Source organism: Phycodurus eques, chromosome 1 (genome assembly GCF_024500275.1).
Source record: "Phycodurus eques isolate BA_2022a chromosome 1, UOR_Pequ_1.1, whole genome shotgun sequence".
Classification (NCBI taxonomy): Eukaryota; Metazoa; Chordata; class Actinopteri; order Syngnathiformes; family Syngnathidae; genus Phycodurus; species Phycodurus eques.
The window spans coordinates 35,312,421-35,330,958 of record NC_084525.1 but is presented as its reverse complement, the minus strand read 5'-3'; the positions used below and the strand labels follow the sequence as shown (position 1 = coordinate 35,330,958).

Sequence of the window (18,538 nt, the reverse complement as noted above, 5' to 3'; positions counted from 1 at the left end):
ATATCAATCCTGTATATTGTCTTATACGTAGTAAGATAAATCCAAGTCAATAACGTTTTCTTATTTAGCCCTGCATGCTCGAGTCACTGTGGCACCAAAACAAGACATGTAATATGATAACCGGGTCCTATAGCATCCCTTTTTTCCCTTCCATTAGTCGAATAAATTATACCAAAAACATTTAACAATAATCTGTACACAAAATATTGACATGCAACAAAATTGTGGTACTCCCTCTATTTTTTCATTTGTTTTAATTGCAAAAACAATTAACAAATCATTTAGTCATCATTGAGGGGGATTACATTATAATTGATTAATGAAATTGTTGACAACTTAATTAATTAATTGAGTCTTAAAACAGGCGGCACGGTGGCCGACTGGTTAGAGCGTCAACCGCACAGTTCTGAGGACCAGGCTTCAATCCCCGGCCCCGCCTGCGTGGAGTTTGCATGTTCTCCCCGTGCCTGCGTGGGTTTTCTCCGGGCACTCCGGTTTCCTCCCACATCCCAAAAACATGCATTAATTGGAGACTCTAAATTGCCCGTAGGTGTGACTGTGAGTGCGAATGGTTGTTTATTTGGATGTGCCCTGCGATTGGCTGGCAACCAGTTCAGGGCGTACCCTGCGGCTTAAAAACGAAACGAAGTGTTGAGCTACATCCTCGCAGAGCTCCGTTATGGCGCAACTCCTCCCTGCGTCATTAATCAATTCAATACGATGCTGTCATAGAAACAGGAGCTCAAAATATTGTGATAGAAATACTCCTATTCCAGCAAAAATTATATTCAAGCAATAACAATTGATAACTTGATTGTTAATTGTCATTGGCATTCAAGGAGACTTACTGAAGTGCACATACGCAAGTCTTCTTATTTCTATAGTAAAATATATAGTATAGCCATTGGTCTGCTCGCGCTCATGCCACAGAATCTCTCCTGCAGGCTTCATGTCTTTATATAGGTCACTTGTCTAATTCAATGTATGTTTAGATGAATTCTTCTGGCTAGGCATGCAAATCTGAGCATTGTCACATTTGAAATGAAAAACAAAATCTCTCGCTCTACCAGAGGTTACCTTGTTGTAATGATCCTCGTCCCAATTTTCTAGAGATGTGGTACGTTTTGCATGTCTACAGTATTTGTAATTCAAAAGAGGACTTCATGAAATTCAGCCCAAAATTTGAAATACTTTTATGTCAGTGCTTACAGGGCGCGTCCCAATAAGTCACACGCACTATGACAATGAACCTAATCTTTCCTGTAAAAGGGAGTCGAGAGTCCAGTGCAGAGAAAATCATAGTTTGTAGCAGGAAGTTAGTGACATTCACCTCGTCCCAATGCTGCAAGGCGTGTTTACTCTGGAATGTGTGACATTGTCCAAATAAAAAAAGCTGTTATTATACTCCATGCTCACAAAATGAGCAACACTATCATCAGATCTCTTCAAAACTGCTTCCTCTGAGCCCTTTTTTTCCACCTAAAAAACAAAATAGGATGGAATGTCCCGTCATGGATTAATCTCCTTTTCAAACAGGGGAGAGCATTGTTTGATTGTGGCCATGGACAGATGAGATGCTGGCACACACAGCCACTTGGTGCACGGGCAGCAACAGCTGCTCAAGCCCACGCCTCCTCCTCCGCCACCCGCCTCCACTACTACCGCCACCGGGGGCCACGGTGATGTAACCTTGCTGTGCCGCCAGCTAACTCGTCACGTGACAGAGGTCGCCCGTCAGACCACGTTATCGTCTCTGGGGCTGCAGGTTGTGGGAAACGCATGTCGTCTTTGCGTCTTTGCTTTTCTCTGTCACAGAGACTCTTCTGCCTCGCAGAATATGGAAAGCACACAATAAGCATAATGGCCAGATATTCCTTGAGAGAGATGATCAATAAGCAGCACAAATCTTAACCAAAAGGCTTTGATATAAACAACAGCCACCTCCATCCATCCATTTTCTTTACCGCTTATCCTGACTAGGGTCGGGGGCTGCTGGAGCCTATCCCAGCTATCGTCGGCTGTTTTCTGTTATCTTGAAATCCCATTTCAATAATATTAACTGTCATACTAGCATAAAGGAAACCTAACCACTATCATAAAACTAAGTAAATACAACTATATTACTTTTTAAGTAAAATGTGCCTTTGTTGGCATTTTGATGCCAGTCATTAGCCATTATGCTTTCAGCTACAGTACAAGCTATTATGTTAAATTTGGTGTTTATTTTAGTTACCACTGTATAACATTTTGGAGAGTGTAACTGGTAAACAAATACTGCATTTGGATAACATGCCTTTGAGTTGAAATATGAATCAAACTCAATTTTTAAGAATATTATGAATATACAAATAGCTAAAATACCCACTACCATCCTAACAACAGGCAGCATTCAAAGAGCCCCTCAAGTCATTGTTAATTGGGGAAGATGTTTGACTTCCAGGAGAGGCTCTGTGTGGAAGTACTGTACTAACAAAAGGAGTCTTGCATCCTAACAAAGTACTGAGGATCACAGGATCAGCTAACCAAGTGTCTTATGTTCCACTGCTCCTGTTTTCACCTGGGACTAAAGGTTTTGTTTTGTACACAAATATTTACAGCTGTCTAGCTTTAAGTAGGATCATTTGTCTTTGGAGGGATAATATGTGCAAGAAACACTGAGATGACCACTGAGGCAGCAGACCTTCATATCTGAGGAAGTGAATCATGCTGATGTAATCACAGCGTGTATGTTTGCATGGCAAATTCATTTACATCCCCTGAGTTTATCTCACTAATAGGCAAATGCTTGATGGTGCATCACAGATGAAAGTCTGCACGCTTCTCTAATGCGAGATCCCGTCTTTTCTCTGAAAGAGACTTTGTGTTGTCACAGGAAGGAGAAACAAAGTGGATGAAAGCAACTTTTGCTTTTTTGTGTTTTTCTTTTCATGTGCGAACAGTAGGGCCTGCACGATATTTTGTTTGAGAGGTGTCATCGCGATGTATGTGTGCACGATAGTACCATTGCAGGGTCTGCTGCGATGTTGGTATACTGTAATATACAGTAAATCAACTGTAATATTAATGGTGACCAGGAGAGGGATCTATTTGCACATGATTAAAAGATTGTACACCTGCTGCAATTCCTGTTTCGCACTTCAGAATGGAATTAGACCGGCACACGGCAGTTGCATGAGTGCGCGAGGTGCGTCCAGAGACACTGCGTTCATAGTAGTGAACAGTGCCTTTGTGATGACAGGGGTAATTTCTATTTAAGATCCACCCCTGGTCTCTGTCTAAGTGGTACACTTGCTTTGCTAGAATCTGACCTCACCTCAGGAGCCATGAACTATCTGATAATCCATTCAGGGTAAAGGTGTAAGAAAGGAGTGTCAAATGGTCTCCTGAGGCCGCACAGCGCATAACCTCGCACCAATGTAGTGTCGTGTTTGTGCATGCATGTGAGCGTGCATGCGTTAAGTGAGGTAGGGTTAGGGAGTTATCTATTGAATGACGAGCCATACACTCTGGTCGTATCTACCACACCTATTTCTACGCTGCAACTTTAGACAAAGTTTTTCCGGGCTACATTTAGTGAAATGGTCACAAGCGTGGATCGGGAGCACTGGTTTCTGTTGACTTTGCTCTGATGGATGGATACCACACCGAATTATCATTGTGGGTTTTGTGTACTTGACTTTCACAGTCCCGTATGTGAATGCAGGCCATGTCTCAAGTCTGTCTCTGTTGTCACTGTTTCAATACAATCCTCTAGTTCAGCTCTGCAAAGCCCGCCCCCTGCTGGCCGTGACTGCTGTGAGTAACCTCAAATCACTACTGATTTTGTCACTGCATAGTGAGTCATTCCATCCAGTAAGCAGCACTTTGCGAGTTTCCATCGCAACCGATTGATTTTCATTTCTGCTGACTCTGCTTCATCATTGCGAATTCATGGAATGAATGAGGTCATTTTTGCACAAGCAGCGTAATTACTGCAACATGAGATAAAATATGAATATAATGTTTGGTTTAACAGTCAAAACTCCATGTTGTCAATGAGTCTTTTAATTCCACAGCTGTCTAGGTGCCTCTGTCTCTCTGTCATCGCCTCTTTGCCTGTGGCAATCCCTTCTGCCGCACTTGTTCCTATTCGTCCACGTGTACCCCTAGCCATCATCCACCTTTCTCTGGCTTGTACACTGTATTTTCTTGGTGGTTGGGGATTTCACATTTTTTGTTTAATCTTGTGCCAATAACAATTTATCCCATGTTCTGTCTCTCCTAATGTATTTTTACAAGCTATGTGTGTGTGTCTCGCTATTGCTACTTTTAACCGTATCTTTCTGCTCTCTGACAGAACAACGACAACGAGACACCCTTGCACTGTGCCGCCCAGTACGGACACTCGCAGGTAGTGCGGTTGCTGCTGGAAGAGCTGACGGACCCCACCATGAGGAACAACAAATTTGAGACTCCACTAGATCTGGCGGCACTGTATGGCCGGCTAGAGGTCGTCAAGCTGCTGCTCAGCGCCCACCCCAACCTGCTCAGTTGCAACACTAAGAAGCACACACCGCTGCACCTGGCCTCCCGTAATGGGCATCTGTCTGTGGTGGAGGTGCTGCTTGATGCTGGCATGGACATTAACTATGAGGTGTGTTTTTATCCAATCGGGTTCACCCTCAATCTTAGTTCTTCATCTCATCAAGACCTCTTGGGCAACTGTTTGCTTCAAACACTGTGGGAACAGTTTGGGGTAGGCCCTTTTCTGTCCCAGTGTGAATGTGCTCTATTGCACAAACCAAGGTCCTTCAAGCCATAGAGTGGGTACCGAAAGTGATCAGACCCCCTTAAATTTGACATGCACTGTGAGCTGTAAGGTCTTATATAGACAGGAGTCTATATATTCTCCAATATCTGTGACCTCACAAATATTTTTCTGGATCAAATGACAAAAAATCCCACAGACACTCCCTAAAATCTTTTAAAGTCTTCCCAGAAAGAGAGCCATCCACTTAGGCTGCTGGGTGGGAGGCCGTTACATACGGTTTACGCACTAGATGATAGAAATTTGGCCTACAAGTACTGTATAGACAAATAGATTTAGACACTACCGACCAATCACGATAACGGTTGTTATGCCTCTAGTTCACTAATCTTTGCCTCCATGACGGCAAATGAGCTGCACTTCTGACAGATATCGTTATCATGAAAGGAGGACGAGTAATTGGCTGCATGTGACACACCGAGCAGGAAGAGAGAACTGAAGACGGAGAAGTAATGCTAACCGTTAAATTACACATGAAATGTAAAACGCCCGAATAATAGAATAGGTGGTTCACTACACTTTTAAACAAAGTCTGGATTGTGTTACGTTAGGAGAGTAACCAACTTTGAAAAGCAAATTATCAGGTCAAGTAAGGTGCATAGAGAGAAAATAATATAAAAATTACACAGTAGGCTCACACAACACGTCCGAAAACCGGGAAAAAAAACAGTACGGTCCCAGTCGCATATGTCAGCCAAGAGGAAGAGCCTTTAAGGTCGAAAGTATATATAGTATATTAAATATTTATATCAGCAATTTTGTTTGTGTTCATTTGCACGTTTTTGCACCATCGAATGCCTGTTTTTAATGTTTTATCGATTTAGCTTTGATTAGTTACTGTATGACCCATTCAGAAATACTTCCATTGTAATTTTTACACTTAGGTTACACTTGCGATACATACCGTGACCGCTTAGGGATTCAATTAAAGTGGTGATAGGAATTTCAGGCCATATTGCCCAGCCATAGGAGGACTAAGTACTTATTTTCTCTTCCTTTTTGAGCGAATGATGTGTTTTTATCACAACTTTCAGTGTTACCTAACATGCAAACCCATACTGGTCTTGCAGCATTTCCTGTGGCTCGTGCTATTTCTCACAAAAATTGCAATTTCACATTCTTAAGCACTGCAAAGGATGGTACAACCTGTGCTCAAGTAAATGCATCATTGGATGCTCATTTATTATTCCCCATATATATATATATATATATTATAACCCTGTTTTAATGTAGGGGTGTAGAGAAGGAAGGGCCTGCTCTCTACCGAAGTTTATAAAGAAGTAGTGCAATGTAATATTAAATTAGTGTGCAAAAAAATTGGAATAGATAGTTCTTTTTGCTAGCGGCACGGTGGCCAACTGGTTAGCACATCTACCTCACAGTTCTGAGGACCCGGGTTCAAATCCGGCCTCATCTGTGTGGAGTTTGCATGTTCTCCCTGTGCCGGCGTGGGTTTTCTCCGGGTACTTCGGTTTCCTCCCACATCCCAAAAACATGCATGGTAGGTTAATTGAAGACTTTAAATTGCAAGTAGGTGTGAATATGAGTCCGAATGGTTGTTGGTTTCTATGTGTCCTGTGATTGGCTGGCAACCAATTCAGGGTGTACCCCGCCTCTCATCCGAAGATAGCTGGGATAGGCTCCAGCACACCCACGGACCTAGCGAGAATAAGCAGAAAATTAATGAATGAATTAGTTCTTTTTGCATAACCGTGATTTGAGTGAGAGCCAAGACATAATTTCCTTGGTGACTTGGTGAATATGAATTGAATATATGAAATATGAAATGAATAGTTTCGCTCAACAAAATTTAGTGAGTCCATGGATACATGTTACAGTTTTCAACCTCCCTTTTCTCTTCTCCTTATTCTTTCCACTTTCTTTTCTGATCAGACGGAGAAAGGCAGTGCACTCCACGAAGCAGCCCTGTTTGGAAAGACAGATGTGGTGCAGAAACTTCTCAGTGCAGGTCAGACGTAAGCTGTAAACCTGATTGCCTCGGCAAATTAATGAAACGAGTTAGCAGAACAAATGCTGGCATAACTCCTCCATGTGATGACTCTTAGGCATTGATGTGAATATTTTGGACCAGAAGGGCTTGACAGCGCTGGACACTGTGAAAGACATGCCCTCTCAGAAGAGCAGAGCGATAGCAGCGCTCATCCAAGGTAGGAGCATCCATCCCTAAAAAGAAGCACAGAAATGACATCGGAAGTTTCCTCTTAACTTGTATTGATTTAGTCACTGTGATTGAATCTCCTGTTTGCCTGCTGCAGGACTTATGAGTGGAAAACCACCTGACATCGACCTCCCCCTTCCACCAATCCCCCCACCCCTGGAGAGTCCCGGCCCTCGAAACAAGGGTGAGATGTGCCAGATTATTGCAGCAGCTCATTCAACAATTACAAAAAGATGTGCTGCTTTCTTTGTTTTTGCAATATTGTTGACAACCTGCTCAATGTTGAAACTGAATGTGTACTGAATGGAGATTTTATTACTTTGCCTGCACAATGTATGAATATGAACTGCTTCATAGGCGATCTGGAGAAAGTAAGCGAGTTGATCTCTGGGCTGGCCCCGGGGCCTGAGGAGGAGAGTCCTTATGAAGCTCTGTTTGAAGCTACCTCTTGCCATTCTCTGGACAGCCTTACAAGTGGCAAATCCTCAGACAGGGATTCTGGACGGCCAGACAGTGAAGCAGGAAAGGTTAGACTACCACACAGGCAATGCAAACTCTCAAGTGTGAGAACACCAAACTACCTCTAGAGGGTGATAGTACTTCTCTGGCTGTATGGTGGGGCGTTTGCTTTTCTCAACTTTGGAACCACATGTGTCTTCCAGAAAGATCGCTTGGGCCATTTACCACATCCTGGCGTTGGTCTTGAAGAAGAAGTGAGCTCAGAGGTGAGGAGAATTCTAAGATTAGAAGATTTAAAAAAAAATAAATTAATAAAAAGCGACCTGATTGAACAACCTTACGTTTCCCTCAGTCAAAATTGTTCAACATGAGGAGGAGGATTTTTATTTATGAATGGATTTTTTTTTTTTTTTAATTGAACTCAGCTTTCCAAAAATGTTGTTTAAACCATGCCTTAACAAGCGGGGACAATCCTTTTTCACATAGGGCCAGATGGGTTTGGATTTTTTTTTTCTATAATGAATAAGTACAATTATCATTTAGAAACTGCATTATTACTTGGGTTGTCTTTGTCAGTTGTGAAAATTGGCATATGATCAGAAACATTTAGGTCCGATAAATATGCAAAAAAAAAAAAAAGAAATCAAGAAGGTGGTTAATACGTTATCACAGCACTGTATGTCAGAAAAGCAATCATAAATTCTAAAGTCTGTCCTTAAAGGGCAGAAAAAACAAGGTCAAATGTCACATGCGAGACGTGACATTTGATAAATGATTAAGGTAAGTATGTTGGAGGTCAGATTTATACTTTGTTCTTTAGTGGTGCTGGTGACAGATGTGAGTCAAAAATAAGATGTATAATTATTTTAATTGATGTTTTATTACAGTGAACACGGTTAACCATTCCCAAATTTGCCTATCCTCCATTATTTGGAGAAAAACTCACCCATCTACTGTTTTTGCGCTCAGGCCAAACCCATGTCTGACAAAAAAAATAACTATTACTTTAGTGGCATCTTGGTGCTAACCATTTACGTGTATGTTCAACTGACGGGAGAAGCTTCATTTAGTAAGGACATAGCCTGGTCTAATAGAAAAAAAGGGCTTTTCTGCTATCTTGTGGCATCTATAGGCAGTTACAGACCTCTTTGTGTGGGAGTCAATTACTCATGGATTTTCACCAGTTGCAGTTGTCCCTATCCCCTGCGAATAGCATACATGCAGTATGGCTGAAATATCAAATGTGTCACCTACTGTATTTCCGCATTGCTTCTCAATGGTAATTTAACTGTTTTTGTAGCTTATTATGTCCCTGTGATAGCCTTTGAAATAGTTTTTATTTTTCTTCTGAAAGTTGCCAACCCCTAGACTTAGTGTTGTTCAGCCCTCACTCCTTTCATAAATGTTTTCTTCTTGGCTGCTGCTCAGCTCAGCCATTTTTATGATGGGTATAATTTATAGGACATAAAAGGGGTTCAGTTAAACAGGCAAGAGAAGAGAAGAGGATGAAGGGAGCTAACAGAATCATATGACTTGCCGGACATTTCTATTTTCTTATATGCTGGTTTGGTAGCCATGTTTAAGAAGTAATTTAAATTTTAAATTACTTTCTCCTCACTTCTGCTTTCCACAGGCTTTATTTACGAATAACAGTATTGATGAGCGTGGAGAGACTGCTAAGGAGGAGGAGGATCACACATATGAGTTGTTGCTGACTGCTCAAACTAAAGTCCCGCTGCCAAGCCTGGAGTCCCAGTTTCATAAAGGTGTGGTATACCTTGACAAACATTCATAGACTGATCCTTGCACATATTAATGAGCCCTCATAATAACTACTGATGAGTTAAGTCTAAGCATGATGCGCCATCAATAAAGTTCCTTTCTCAATCATCAGGGGAGCCTGAATTTCGAGCACTCTCCTAAACTCAAAAGCATTATGTGTAATTACATGACATTCAATTAAATAAGGAGCCTTTGAGCCTTTTGCGAGCCCTTGCTTTGAATAGAGACATTTTAGACCCAACCCCCCCCTCTAGGTCTCTACTTCTAATTTAGTTCTCCACATGTATAAATTGCTGTATTCCAGTGAAAGAAAATGGACCATTTGCATTTTTCACTTTCAAGTGGCAGAAAAGGAAATTGATGAGTTTATCTTTAATAAATCGACTTCATCATTATGGCACGGGAGAACATGCAAACTTCACACAGGCAGGGCCGGGGATCAAACCCCAGTCCTCAGAACGGTGAGGCAGACGCTGTAACCAGTCGTCCACCGTGCCCCCATAAATAGAATATCCATCCATCCCATCCATCCGTTTTCTGAGCCGCTTCTCCTCACTAGGGTCGCGGGCGTGCTGGAGCCTATCCCAGCTATCATCGGGCAGGAGGCGGGGTACTCCCTGAACTGGTTGCCAGCCAATCGGAGGGCACATACAAACAAACAACCATTCACACCTATGGGCAATTTAGAGTCTCCAATTAATGCATGTTTTTGGGATGTGGGAGAAAACCCACGCAGGCACGGGGAGAACATACAAACTCCAGCACAGGCGGAGCCGGGGATTGAACCCCGGTCCTCAGAACTGTGAGGCTGACGCTCTAACCAGTCGGCCACCGTGCCGGCTATAATTAGAACACGGAAATGTTCTTTCAGACAAATTTGGACAAATAGTTCTGCAAGTGAAGTTTTATAGGTTGGAAGCTCTGCTGTGGAGGTATGGAAGCATCTAGGAGAGGTGGCTGTGGAGTTTTTGACCCAGTTGTTAAATAGAATTTTAGCGGATGAGAAGATGCCTGAGGAATGGAGGAAAAGTGTGCTGTGGCCATTTTTAAGAACAAGTGTGAACAAGGAGGAGTAAAGTTGATGAGCCACACAATGAAGTTATGGGAATGAGTAGTGGAGGCTAGACTCAGGACAGAAGTGAGTATTTGCGAGCAACAGTTTGGTTTCATGCCTAGAAAGAGTACCAAAGATGCATTATTTGCCTTGAGGATGTTGATGGAGAAGTACAGAGAAGGTCAGAAGGAACTACATTGTGTCTTTGTAGATCTAGAGAAAGGCTATGACAGAGTACCCAGAGAGGAACTGTGGTACTGCCTGCAGACGTCTGGAGGAGCAAAGAAGTATTTTAGAATAGTACAAGACATGTATGAGGGCAGCAGAAAAGTGGTGAGGTGTGCTGTAAGTGTGACAGAGAAGTTTATGACTGCATCAGGGATCAGCCCTGAGCCCCTTCCTGTTTGCAGTGGTGATGGATAGGCTAAGTGATGAAGTTGTGATCTGCAGCGAAAGCAGGGAGCAGGTGGGGAACAGTTAGAAAGGTGGAGGCATACGCTGGAAAGGAAAGGAATGAAGATTAGCCGAAATAAGACAGAATATATTTGCATGAATGAGAAGGGGTGGAGGGGGAAGAGTGAGGCTACAGGGAGAAGAGATAGCAAGGGTGAAGGAATACATGGGGTCAACAGTCCAGAGCAATGGTGAGTGTGGTAAAGAATTGAAGAAACGGGTCCAAGCAGGTTGGAATGGGAGGAGGAAGGTTATTAAGGTGTTATATGACAGAAAAATCGCTGCTATGATGAAGGGCAAAGTTTTCAAGACACTGGTGAGGCCAGCCATGATGTACGGATTAGAGACAGTGGCATTGAAGAGAGAATAGGAAGCAGAGCCAAGGTCAGATGTTTTGGAGACACAGTTAGTGAGAGCAGACTTCGATAGTTTGGAGTTTCCAGAGGAGAGAGAGTGAATATATTGGTAGAAGGATGATGAGGATGGAGCTGCCAGGCAAGAGAGCTAGAGGAAGACCAAAAAGAAGGTTGATAGTAGGCTTTACATGATCAGGATTTTTGGGGCCGATCACCGATCAGCAAGTTGAAAAAAAACGATAACCGATGGCCGATCCGATCACAAGATAAAGCAATGTGTCTATTTACATGACTTGTTCATTTATTTATTGTTCCATCCATTTTCTGTTGCGGACGTGCTGGAGCCGTCCCAGCTCAAATTATTCTCTCGCATTTTAGACAAAAGTTAAAACACCAATGACCTCTAGAGGGCATTCAAGGTTTGGCCACTGACATAAGTTTAGGTCAACTCAACATTACAACTGACAGAAATAATGGGTGCTAACTTACTGTAATTAAATTACTTTAATAAATACTGTTAATGACATGTCCAGACTTCGAGTCCGTTTGACTCACCCCCCCACGGCGTTGCTTGAACGCGCCGTGCTCCTTGTGTCCTTCAGGTGCTCCATCAAATTTGCTGTTGAAACATTTAGATGATGTTCCCCACGACGTACTTCAGTTGTGCACAGACTGCAAATACCTTACGTGTTGTTTGTCTGAGACACCACAAAATAGTCCCACACCGACGACGTGTTTTTTCACCCACAAGATTAAAAAAAAACTTTATTGGCCGTCAGATAGTTACAGTATTGCGCAACAAGACACGTGACAAGGCTAAAAATAAACTAGCTTTTGGATTCATACGCGACGAAGACGAGGAGTTAAATGTCTTGTGCGGAGCCGATCGATGACATCATTGATCGGATCGGTGACTTATGACATGAAAGCCGATCAGCATATATGGCTAATTATCGGCCGATACCGATAACACCGATCAGATCGGTTTAAAGTCTAATTGATAGATGTAGTGATGGAAGACATGAGGGCAGTTGGTGTTTGAGAGGAGGATGCAGGAGATAGACATGCATGGAAAAGGATGACACGCTGTTGCAACACCTAACGGGACAAGCCGAAAGGAAAAAAGAAGTTTACTTTCATGCCTTTTGTTTCCATAGATGAAAACAAATGTATCCAGTCAAACAACAGTGTCCTACCTCAGGTATGTACAACATTTTGTTTTCTTCTGCAAACTGCCCAATCCTTTGGACTATCAATGCCTAGTTTGTCGCTCCTGTGTTTAGCATTACTCGAAAGTATCTGCAATGTGATTTGCATATTTTGAATTTGGCAGAATAGGTTATACAATGAAAATTATGGTCATGTTGCCAGAGGTTGTTTGTTTAAAGAAATCTTTTTTACTTTAATAGAACCATGTGTTGTAAATGCACCCAAACCCCTTTTTATCAATCATTTGAATAATGTTGCCTGTTCTTTTGAATTATCCTTCTTGTGCTTGTGCCTTGCTGCTACCTTCACAAGGCCACTTGTTGTCTGCAATATCTGGCTTATAACAACATATGGGTCTCATGGAGTCCTCCACAGAGCATGTCTTGAGTCCAGCCACATGATGGTCCGATGTATCAATATTTCCATTGTGGCAATCAATTATATACTCTTATTCTGTGATGCTGGCCAGATGCACAATTAGCTGGCAAACTGGACCTACACTGAAGCATTAACACACTCAGATTTTTGAATGGCTGGAATAAACTGATCATTACTCGTCTGTGTTCTATTATAGTGCAAATCCAACACCCTAAATAACCTTGGCACACCAAACCTGACAAAAGAAACTCTGCATCCCTCAGGATGGGTGGGCCTGCAAGCATTAGGAGGTGAGCTAAGACACTTGCATGTCCCTCCTCCTAGGAAGTTATGTCTTTGTTGTGGTTTGTACATTCCTCCATTTGTTTGCGTGCAACTACTTACAGTATATGCAGTAGATATTTTATGATGAGTAGTATTGCTGCAGCATCATACCATCTACCATTTTGCGATTTGTGTGTATACAGGATAAGAATGTGTTCGTACAGGATCAGAATATGTAAATAATCAAACTAGGTTTCACCTAGCACTGATCAAGATTATGTATTTGGTAGTCCTTTTCTTGAACAATGAAAAATTCTGTTTAATGCGTGAATGCTGGATCTGCAGCAAATCTCATCAGATTACATTTTTATCTTTATTTTAGGCCCGCTACACACCTAAAGACAATCGGACTGTTTTTGTGCAGATTTTGCACCTTCCCAACCAAGCACATCAAACGCCAAACAATCTTAAGTCTTATAAGATTATACTATAAGATTGTCTTAGGTCTGATGTGTGTTAAGAGTGGGTTCGTTCCAATTTTAGGATCCGAAACATGTCGGGGTTGACAATCTGAAATAATGAACGGGTTCAATATTTACGTCGAAAAGTCTTTGTGGGTGGGGGAGAGTCGACTTCTCCCGAGTCATGACACCGTGAATTGTGCCGTGGAATGGAATGTAGCCAGTCATATAGCCTGACCCAAGAAAAAGAAACTACTGTAAATATATCTCACCCAGATGTATCTGAGATAGGCACCAGCACACCCATGACCCAGGTGGGCGGAACCGGTACGAAAAATGGATGGATGTCCTACCCGATCTCGTTTTTTCTTTTTAAAGTGGGTTCCCCAGACGGCAAGAAGTCTTTTTTTCAAATAAGTCGTTTTTGAGGACAGCGCCATTTCATAAGGCTCCCGGCTCCGACAACCATAGGAAACGTTCGGCAAACATCAGCGCAAAGCCGGAAGTGTTTCTTCTTTTTCAGTTTTGTGAGATCACGTGTGATCACGCGAGAGTTCGAGTTTGGCGCGAATCTTTGTGTGTTGTCTGCTGTGTTGATATTCTCTGAGCACACCAAATGACCCTGAGCACATCCAAATGACCAAAATTGTTGAATGCCTGATTTTTTTTATCTTTATGTTTGGGGTCTGTAGCAGATAAAAAATCTTTTAAGAGTGGAAACATCTTTATGTGTGTGTCATGTGTTATGTTTACTCTTTATTTCATAATTGAAGCAGAAAAGGTTACCTCCTTTGAGCTAATAAGATTTTTATTGTTCACTGATTTGATTTTGCTGATGACATGCTTATAACTTGGGGGAGTGCTGCACTTTTGAGTTCCTGTTTAGAAAATAACTTTTGGGCTAGTTGGTTGGGTGAGGAAAATTGAAAGGAGGGGGGATCTACTATTAAAATCACAAGCCAAGCGTATCTCCCTGCTTGGGTATGCACTGATGATGTTCTGGAACAGCAGATTGGGTTTGGCTTCTCCGTAGACAGTGATATTTTGTAGCGGGAAGTGGGTGAGACTCATTTCATTGCCAATATGAAAATGTTTTGAGGAGATTCTTGTTTTGTTGTCTATGTGTATATAATGTAATTTTGAATTCATGCTTAGGCTTTCCCATTAGAGCAAGCTTTTAGTGCCAAAACATTTTCTTCATAATAATTTTGCTGTATTGTAAAGTTCGTTAAATATGGGTGTCAAAGTCCAAAAATTATAACCAATAACTGATTGTTTCGTCATTCATTGTTTCACTTTCTTAGAAGAGTAGATTAACATTTGTATTGCAAGAAAAAACTGCTAAAGGATACAGTGCGCGTTACACCCCTTTTTTTTTGTCACCCGGAACTGTTTTGATGTCTTATTTCATTAAATTAAGTCTCTGCCCAGCCTGCCCACTTTACTGTAGAATCAATGTGTTCATTACCATGATGACTAGGAGCGCAGCTGGGGGCTTGAATGAGGCAAGTGGCTAAGTGTGGGGAGGGGAAAAGCAATCACCCGTAAAGACAACAAAAGCAAGTTTACCTTTGGAGGCCACACTTCATACACTACACTCCATACTAGGGCCTGACCGATATGGATTATTTCAGGCCGATGCCTATGCTGCTGTACAGATACATTACAGAGAAAGCAGCAGTGAGGACTGAGGCCCCGTCCTCATGGAAACAGAGCCTATCAATAAATGTGTGTGTCTACACGAAAACACTGAAACTTACTCAAAACCTTCTCCTGGTTGCCCTTCTGGTTGTTATATGCAGTCAATTTAAGAATATGTGGTATAGTAGAGTATATATACTGTTCTTCATCTCCACTTATTGCTGATGGTGGTAGTAGAGGAGCAGAAGATTTTGCTGTCAAAGCAATATTTATCAGAAATTATGTTCGGAAAACGATTTGTTCGTGAGCAGGGGGTTCTATTGTATTTGCTGTTCTCACAAGCTAACACAGTGCAGCTCTGTGTACATTTTGGCTTTGACTTGGTAGTGTTTCAGACAATGTAGTGTGACCGTGGGTCTTTTCTTAGCCTAGCTTCGAAGTCATGGCCATAGAAACACTATGAGGTTGGTTATTTTGTAAATTCCACCCCTCTGTTACGTAACAGTGTGACAAAATTCCAAACGGCTCTCTCACAAACACATTTTTAAATAGGCAGATAAGTAAAGATTAACTGGTTTAATTTCACAGTTGATGGGCGGCAAGGCGCCCAAGAGACCCCGCTGTTTGTATACAAGCAATAAAAAGTCAATCTTCCATAGTATGTCCCATTTTAAGTTATCCTTGAGGCAAAGCTATAAATTGGCTCCAGCTGCCATCCCTCTCAATAGTAAAGAGTATAGCCTAACATCTGATTTATTAATCTGATGATTAAGAGGTTAGTTCCGAGACTTTAGTCCATGAGGGGAATTATATTGCCAGTATTAATGTTCAGGGCCTTTTCTGGGGTCACTAGTTGTTATAGTGATATTTATGCCCTACTCCAATTTTGAAAGCTACAAAAACAATTTTCACACAGTGCTCTTCTTAACTTCATGTGCACCAGCAAAGCTTCTTGCCATGATGAAATCTAAACCAGCTGTCTCAGAACAATTTCATTTTGCTCATGTGGGCGTGACTTTTATTCTGCATCAAGCAGATCTGGTTACTCGTCCTTCTGTGGTAGGTGGAGGATGAATGCATAGTCAGGGATACTTGTTTTTACCATCAGTCACAAACTCAATATTGTTCCCTTCAGTAATTCACTGCTCTGCATGGATTTCACACGGCCACTTAGGAGTAGTTCTTTAAATAGGGGTATACTGTAGGCAATAATTAAAATGGGGCAGTTATGCAGTGAAAGAGCACATGTCTCGAAGCAAATAACTTGAAAGCAACTGGATATGTATCAGATTTTGCCTTTAACAAATGGCCTCCCACTCTCAGTCCAGTTAGGAAGTGCAGCAATGTGGAATGATAGTTGGCACCACTGCGTCTGTTTCTGCAAACCAAACATGACATCATTAGGGAAACACGGTGCTTGCCGTGCCAAAGCAAACACGTATTCCACATCTGAAGTGACCTCATCTCCTGTATATGAGCTGCAATAATATTGCGTCATGCTCTCGTACAGAGGCTTAAAAGCAGCAGTAGACGGTGTAGTCATCCTGAAGGGTGTTAACCGGGTGTGAGATTGTTGGAACCAGATCGATGTGCTCAGAGGGCGTTTACGCACCTTCGAGTTTGGGATTGATCCTGACATATGTGCACAGTACAACACTCACCTCTTTTATCGCATGCAAACCCTCCTGTACTTCAAGTTCAAGTGTTTGGCAGAGTTCAAGGTGTTGTTAGACAACAGGAATGGCAATGCCAATTTTTTGGTTTCCAAATGGAGACTTGACCTCCGCTGGTCTGATTTTTATTATTATTATTATTTTTTTTTTTTCTTGTGACCACTACTCTAGTTTCCCTGTCACCAAACACCCTGACCCCATGACCCCGACAGAGACAGTCCATTCCCCTCCATGCACGCTCCCTCTGCATGTGTCACTGTGCTAATTACCTAGAGTCTGGCCACTGAGGATGGGGCGATTCAAATTTCCATTCCTGAGCCTTCATTGGAGTCCAGAATTAGAATTCAGAAAACACAGAGAGCTACTAGTCACACAGGCAGATAACAGCACACAGCATAGCAGCACATAGCGGATGGAAAAACCAAAACCAAACCAGTGTTTATGCCTCTTTAAATGAAAGCCAAGCTGTGTGGCAGCTCCGATGGAGGAAAGGGGCTTATGTGACTCTAATTCCTATGGGGAGGGAGGAGGAAAAACCAATTGTTTTTAATTGCACTTGCCATCTCATTAAGGAGTTGTTTTTGTTGGAGAAAGCACACTCTGTAAGTGGAACTCCCCTTGGTGAGCCTTCTGATTCATTTTCATTGTAGTTTGTGTTTTATATGATGCACGTGTGCATGCAGCAAAGCTTAGCTTGTCATTTGGCATAGTGTTTCTTGTGGCCCTGTAAGGAAACAACAGACAAGTGGGTCTTGTCTGACAAAGCCAGTCACATTTCCAACAGAGGATAAAGGCTGATACAGAATGCAGGCGTTCAGTGCCAGCAGTTTGTCAAGAGATTGCTGCAAGCCGGTTGTGGAATCTTGACATTTCTCTCGCAAACATATGCCTCCTGTCTTCTCCAACGTTTCCCCCCCCCCCCACCTCTCTTCATCACCCCTGCTAGGAAACAATTACAAAACTGTTTCAACGCTTGTGTGGGCGGTTTCTTATGAGCCCTGCTTTAAGGGTCTGACGCTCAGTCTTCCATCCAGTTTCGGCTCATGCAAACAGCCCTCCCCTCCTTGCTGACCTTGTGATGTTTTTCTCTGTCTAGATAACTCGCAGCTCAGCCCAGATCAGGGTATCCCAGAACAGTTTACTGGCCTTCTGCACGGATCGTCCCCAGTGTTCGATTGTCGCGAGGCACCCTTCAGGATTCCAGGTGTCGCGCCACCTGGTCAGACCCAACCGCAGTCCAGAGCCAAAGCGAAAGAGCAAGCAGTTTCAACACCACATAGCCGTCCCAGTATGGCTGCCATCCTAACAGACTGTGATCCAAATGCCATTTATGCTACTGTGAAGAAGGACCCCAGAGACTTGGGGGCAGTATCTGGTAGGATGCGTCCTCCTGGGGACCTCAAGCTGGCCCGCAGCCTCTCCAAGTCAGACTCAAATTTGCTTGTGTCGCCTCCGAGTGAAGACGACGGAGGACTGGTGAACCGAAGTGAATCTGTTTCCAACTGTAGCAGCGGGAAGAAAAGGCTTGAGAAATCACCGTCATTCACCTCAGAATGGGACGAGGTAAGTTCAATGTGTCATTAGTTGAAAATGTGTGGGTTTTTTTAATGGCTCTTCCTTACAAAATAGTCAACTTAATAGTGTCTTCAATGAGGACAATGAGTTACCTCAAGTATGAGAGCTCATATATAATTAACAATAAGTGGGCTTCCTGCTGCAATTAATTATGAAGTAGATTGGTTGAAAATGGAAATCTTAAACACACGGAGAAAACAATCAGTAAAGTAGTGACAGCAAGGTAATCCAAATGCTCAATAGAATC

At 42.4% G+C, this 18,538-nt stretch overlaps 1 protein-coding gene across 9 annotated transcripts in view; it reads left to right on the top strand.

Annotated features, from left to right (window-relative positions):
• LOC133409610 (ankyrin repeat and SAM domain-containing protein 1A-like) overlaps positions 1 to 18,538 on the top strand; it is an 85,783-nt gene that overhangs the window by 28,906 nt on the left and 38,339 nt on the right. For all 9 annotated transcript variants that reach the window (XM_061689896.1, XM_061689885.1, XM_061689906.1 and 6 more), the window contains 10 exons: positions 4,337 to 4,633; positions 6,701 to 6,776; positions 6,874 to 6,975; positions 7,084 to 7,170; positions 7,344 to 7,513; positions 7,649 to 7,711; positions 9,079 to 9,211; positions 12,248 to 12,291; positions 12,874 to 12,967; positions 17,813 to 18,279. In XM_061689896.1, the coding sequence (XP_061545880.1) occupies positions 4,337 to 4,633; positions 6,701 to 6,776; positions 6,874 to 6,975; positions 7,084 to 7,170; positions 7,344 to 7,513; positions 7,649 to 7,711; positions 9,079 to 9,211; positions 12,248 to 12,291; positions 12,874 to 12,967; positions 17,813 to 18,279 (1,533 nt within the window). The remainder of the gene's footprint in view (positions 1 to 4,336; positions 4,634 to 6,700; positions 6,777 to 6,873; positions 6,976 to 7,083; positions 7,171 to 7,343; positions 7,514 to 7,648; positions 7,712 to 9,078; positions 9,212 to 12,247; positions 12,292 to 12,873; positions 12,968 to 17,812; positions 18,280 to 18,538) is intronic.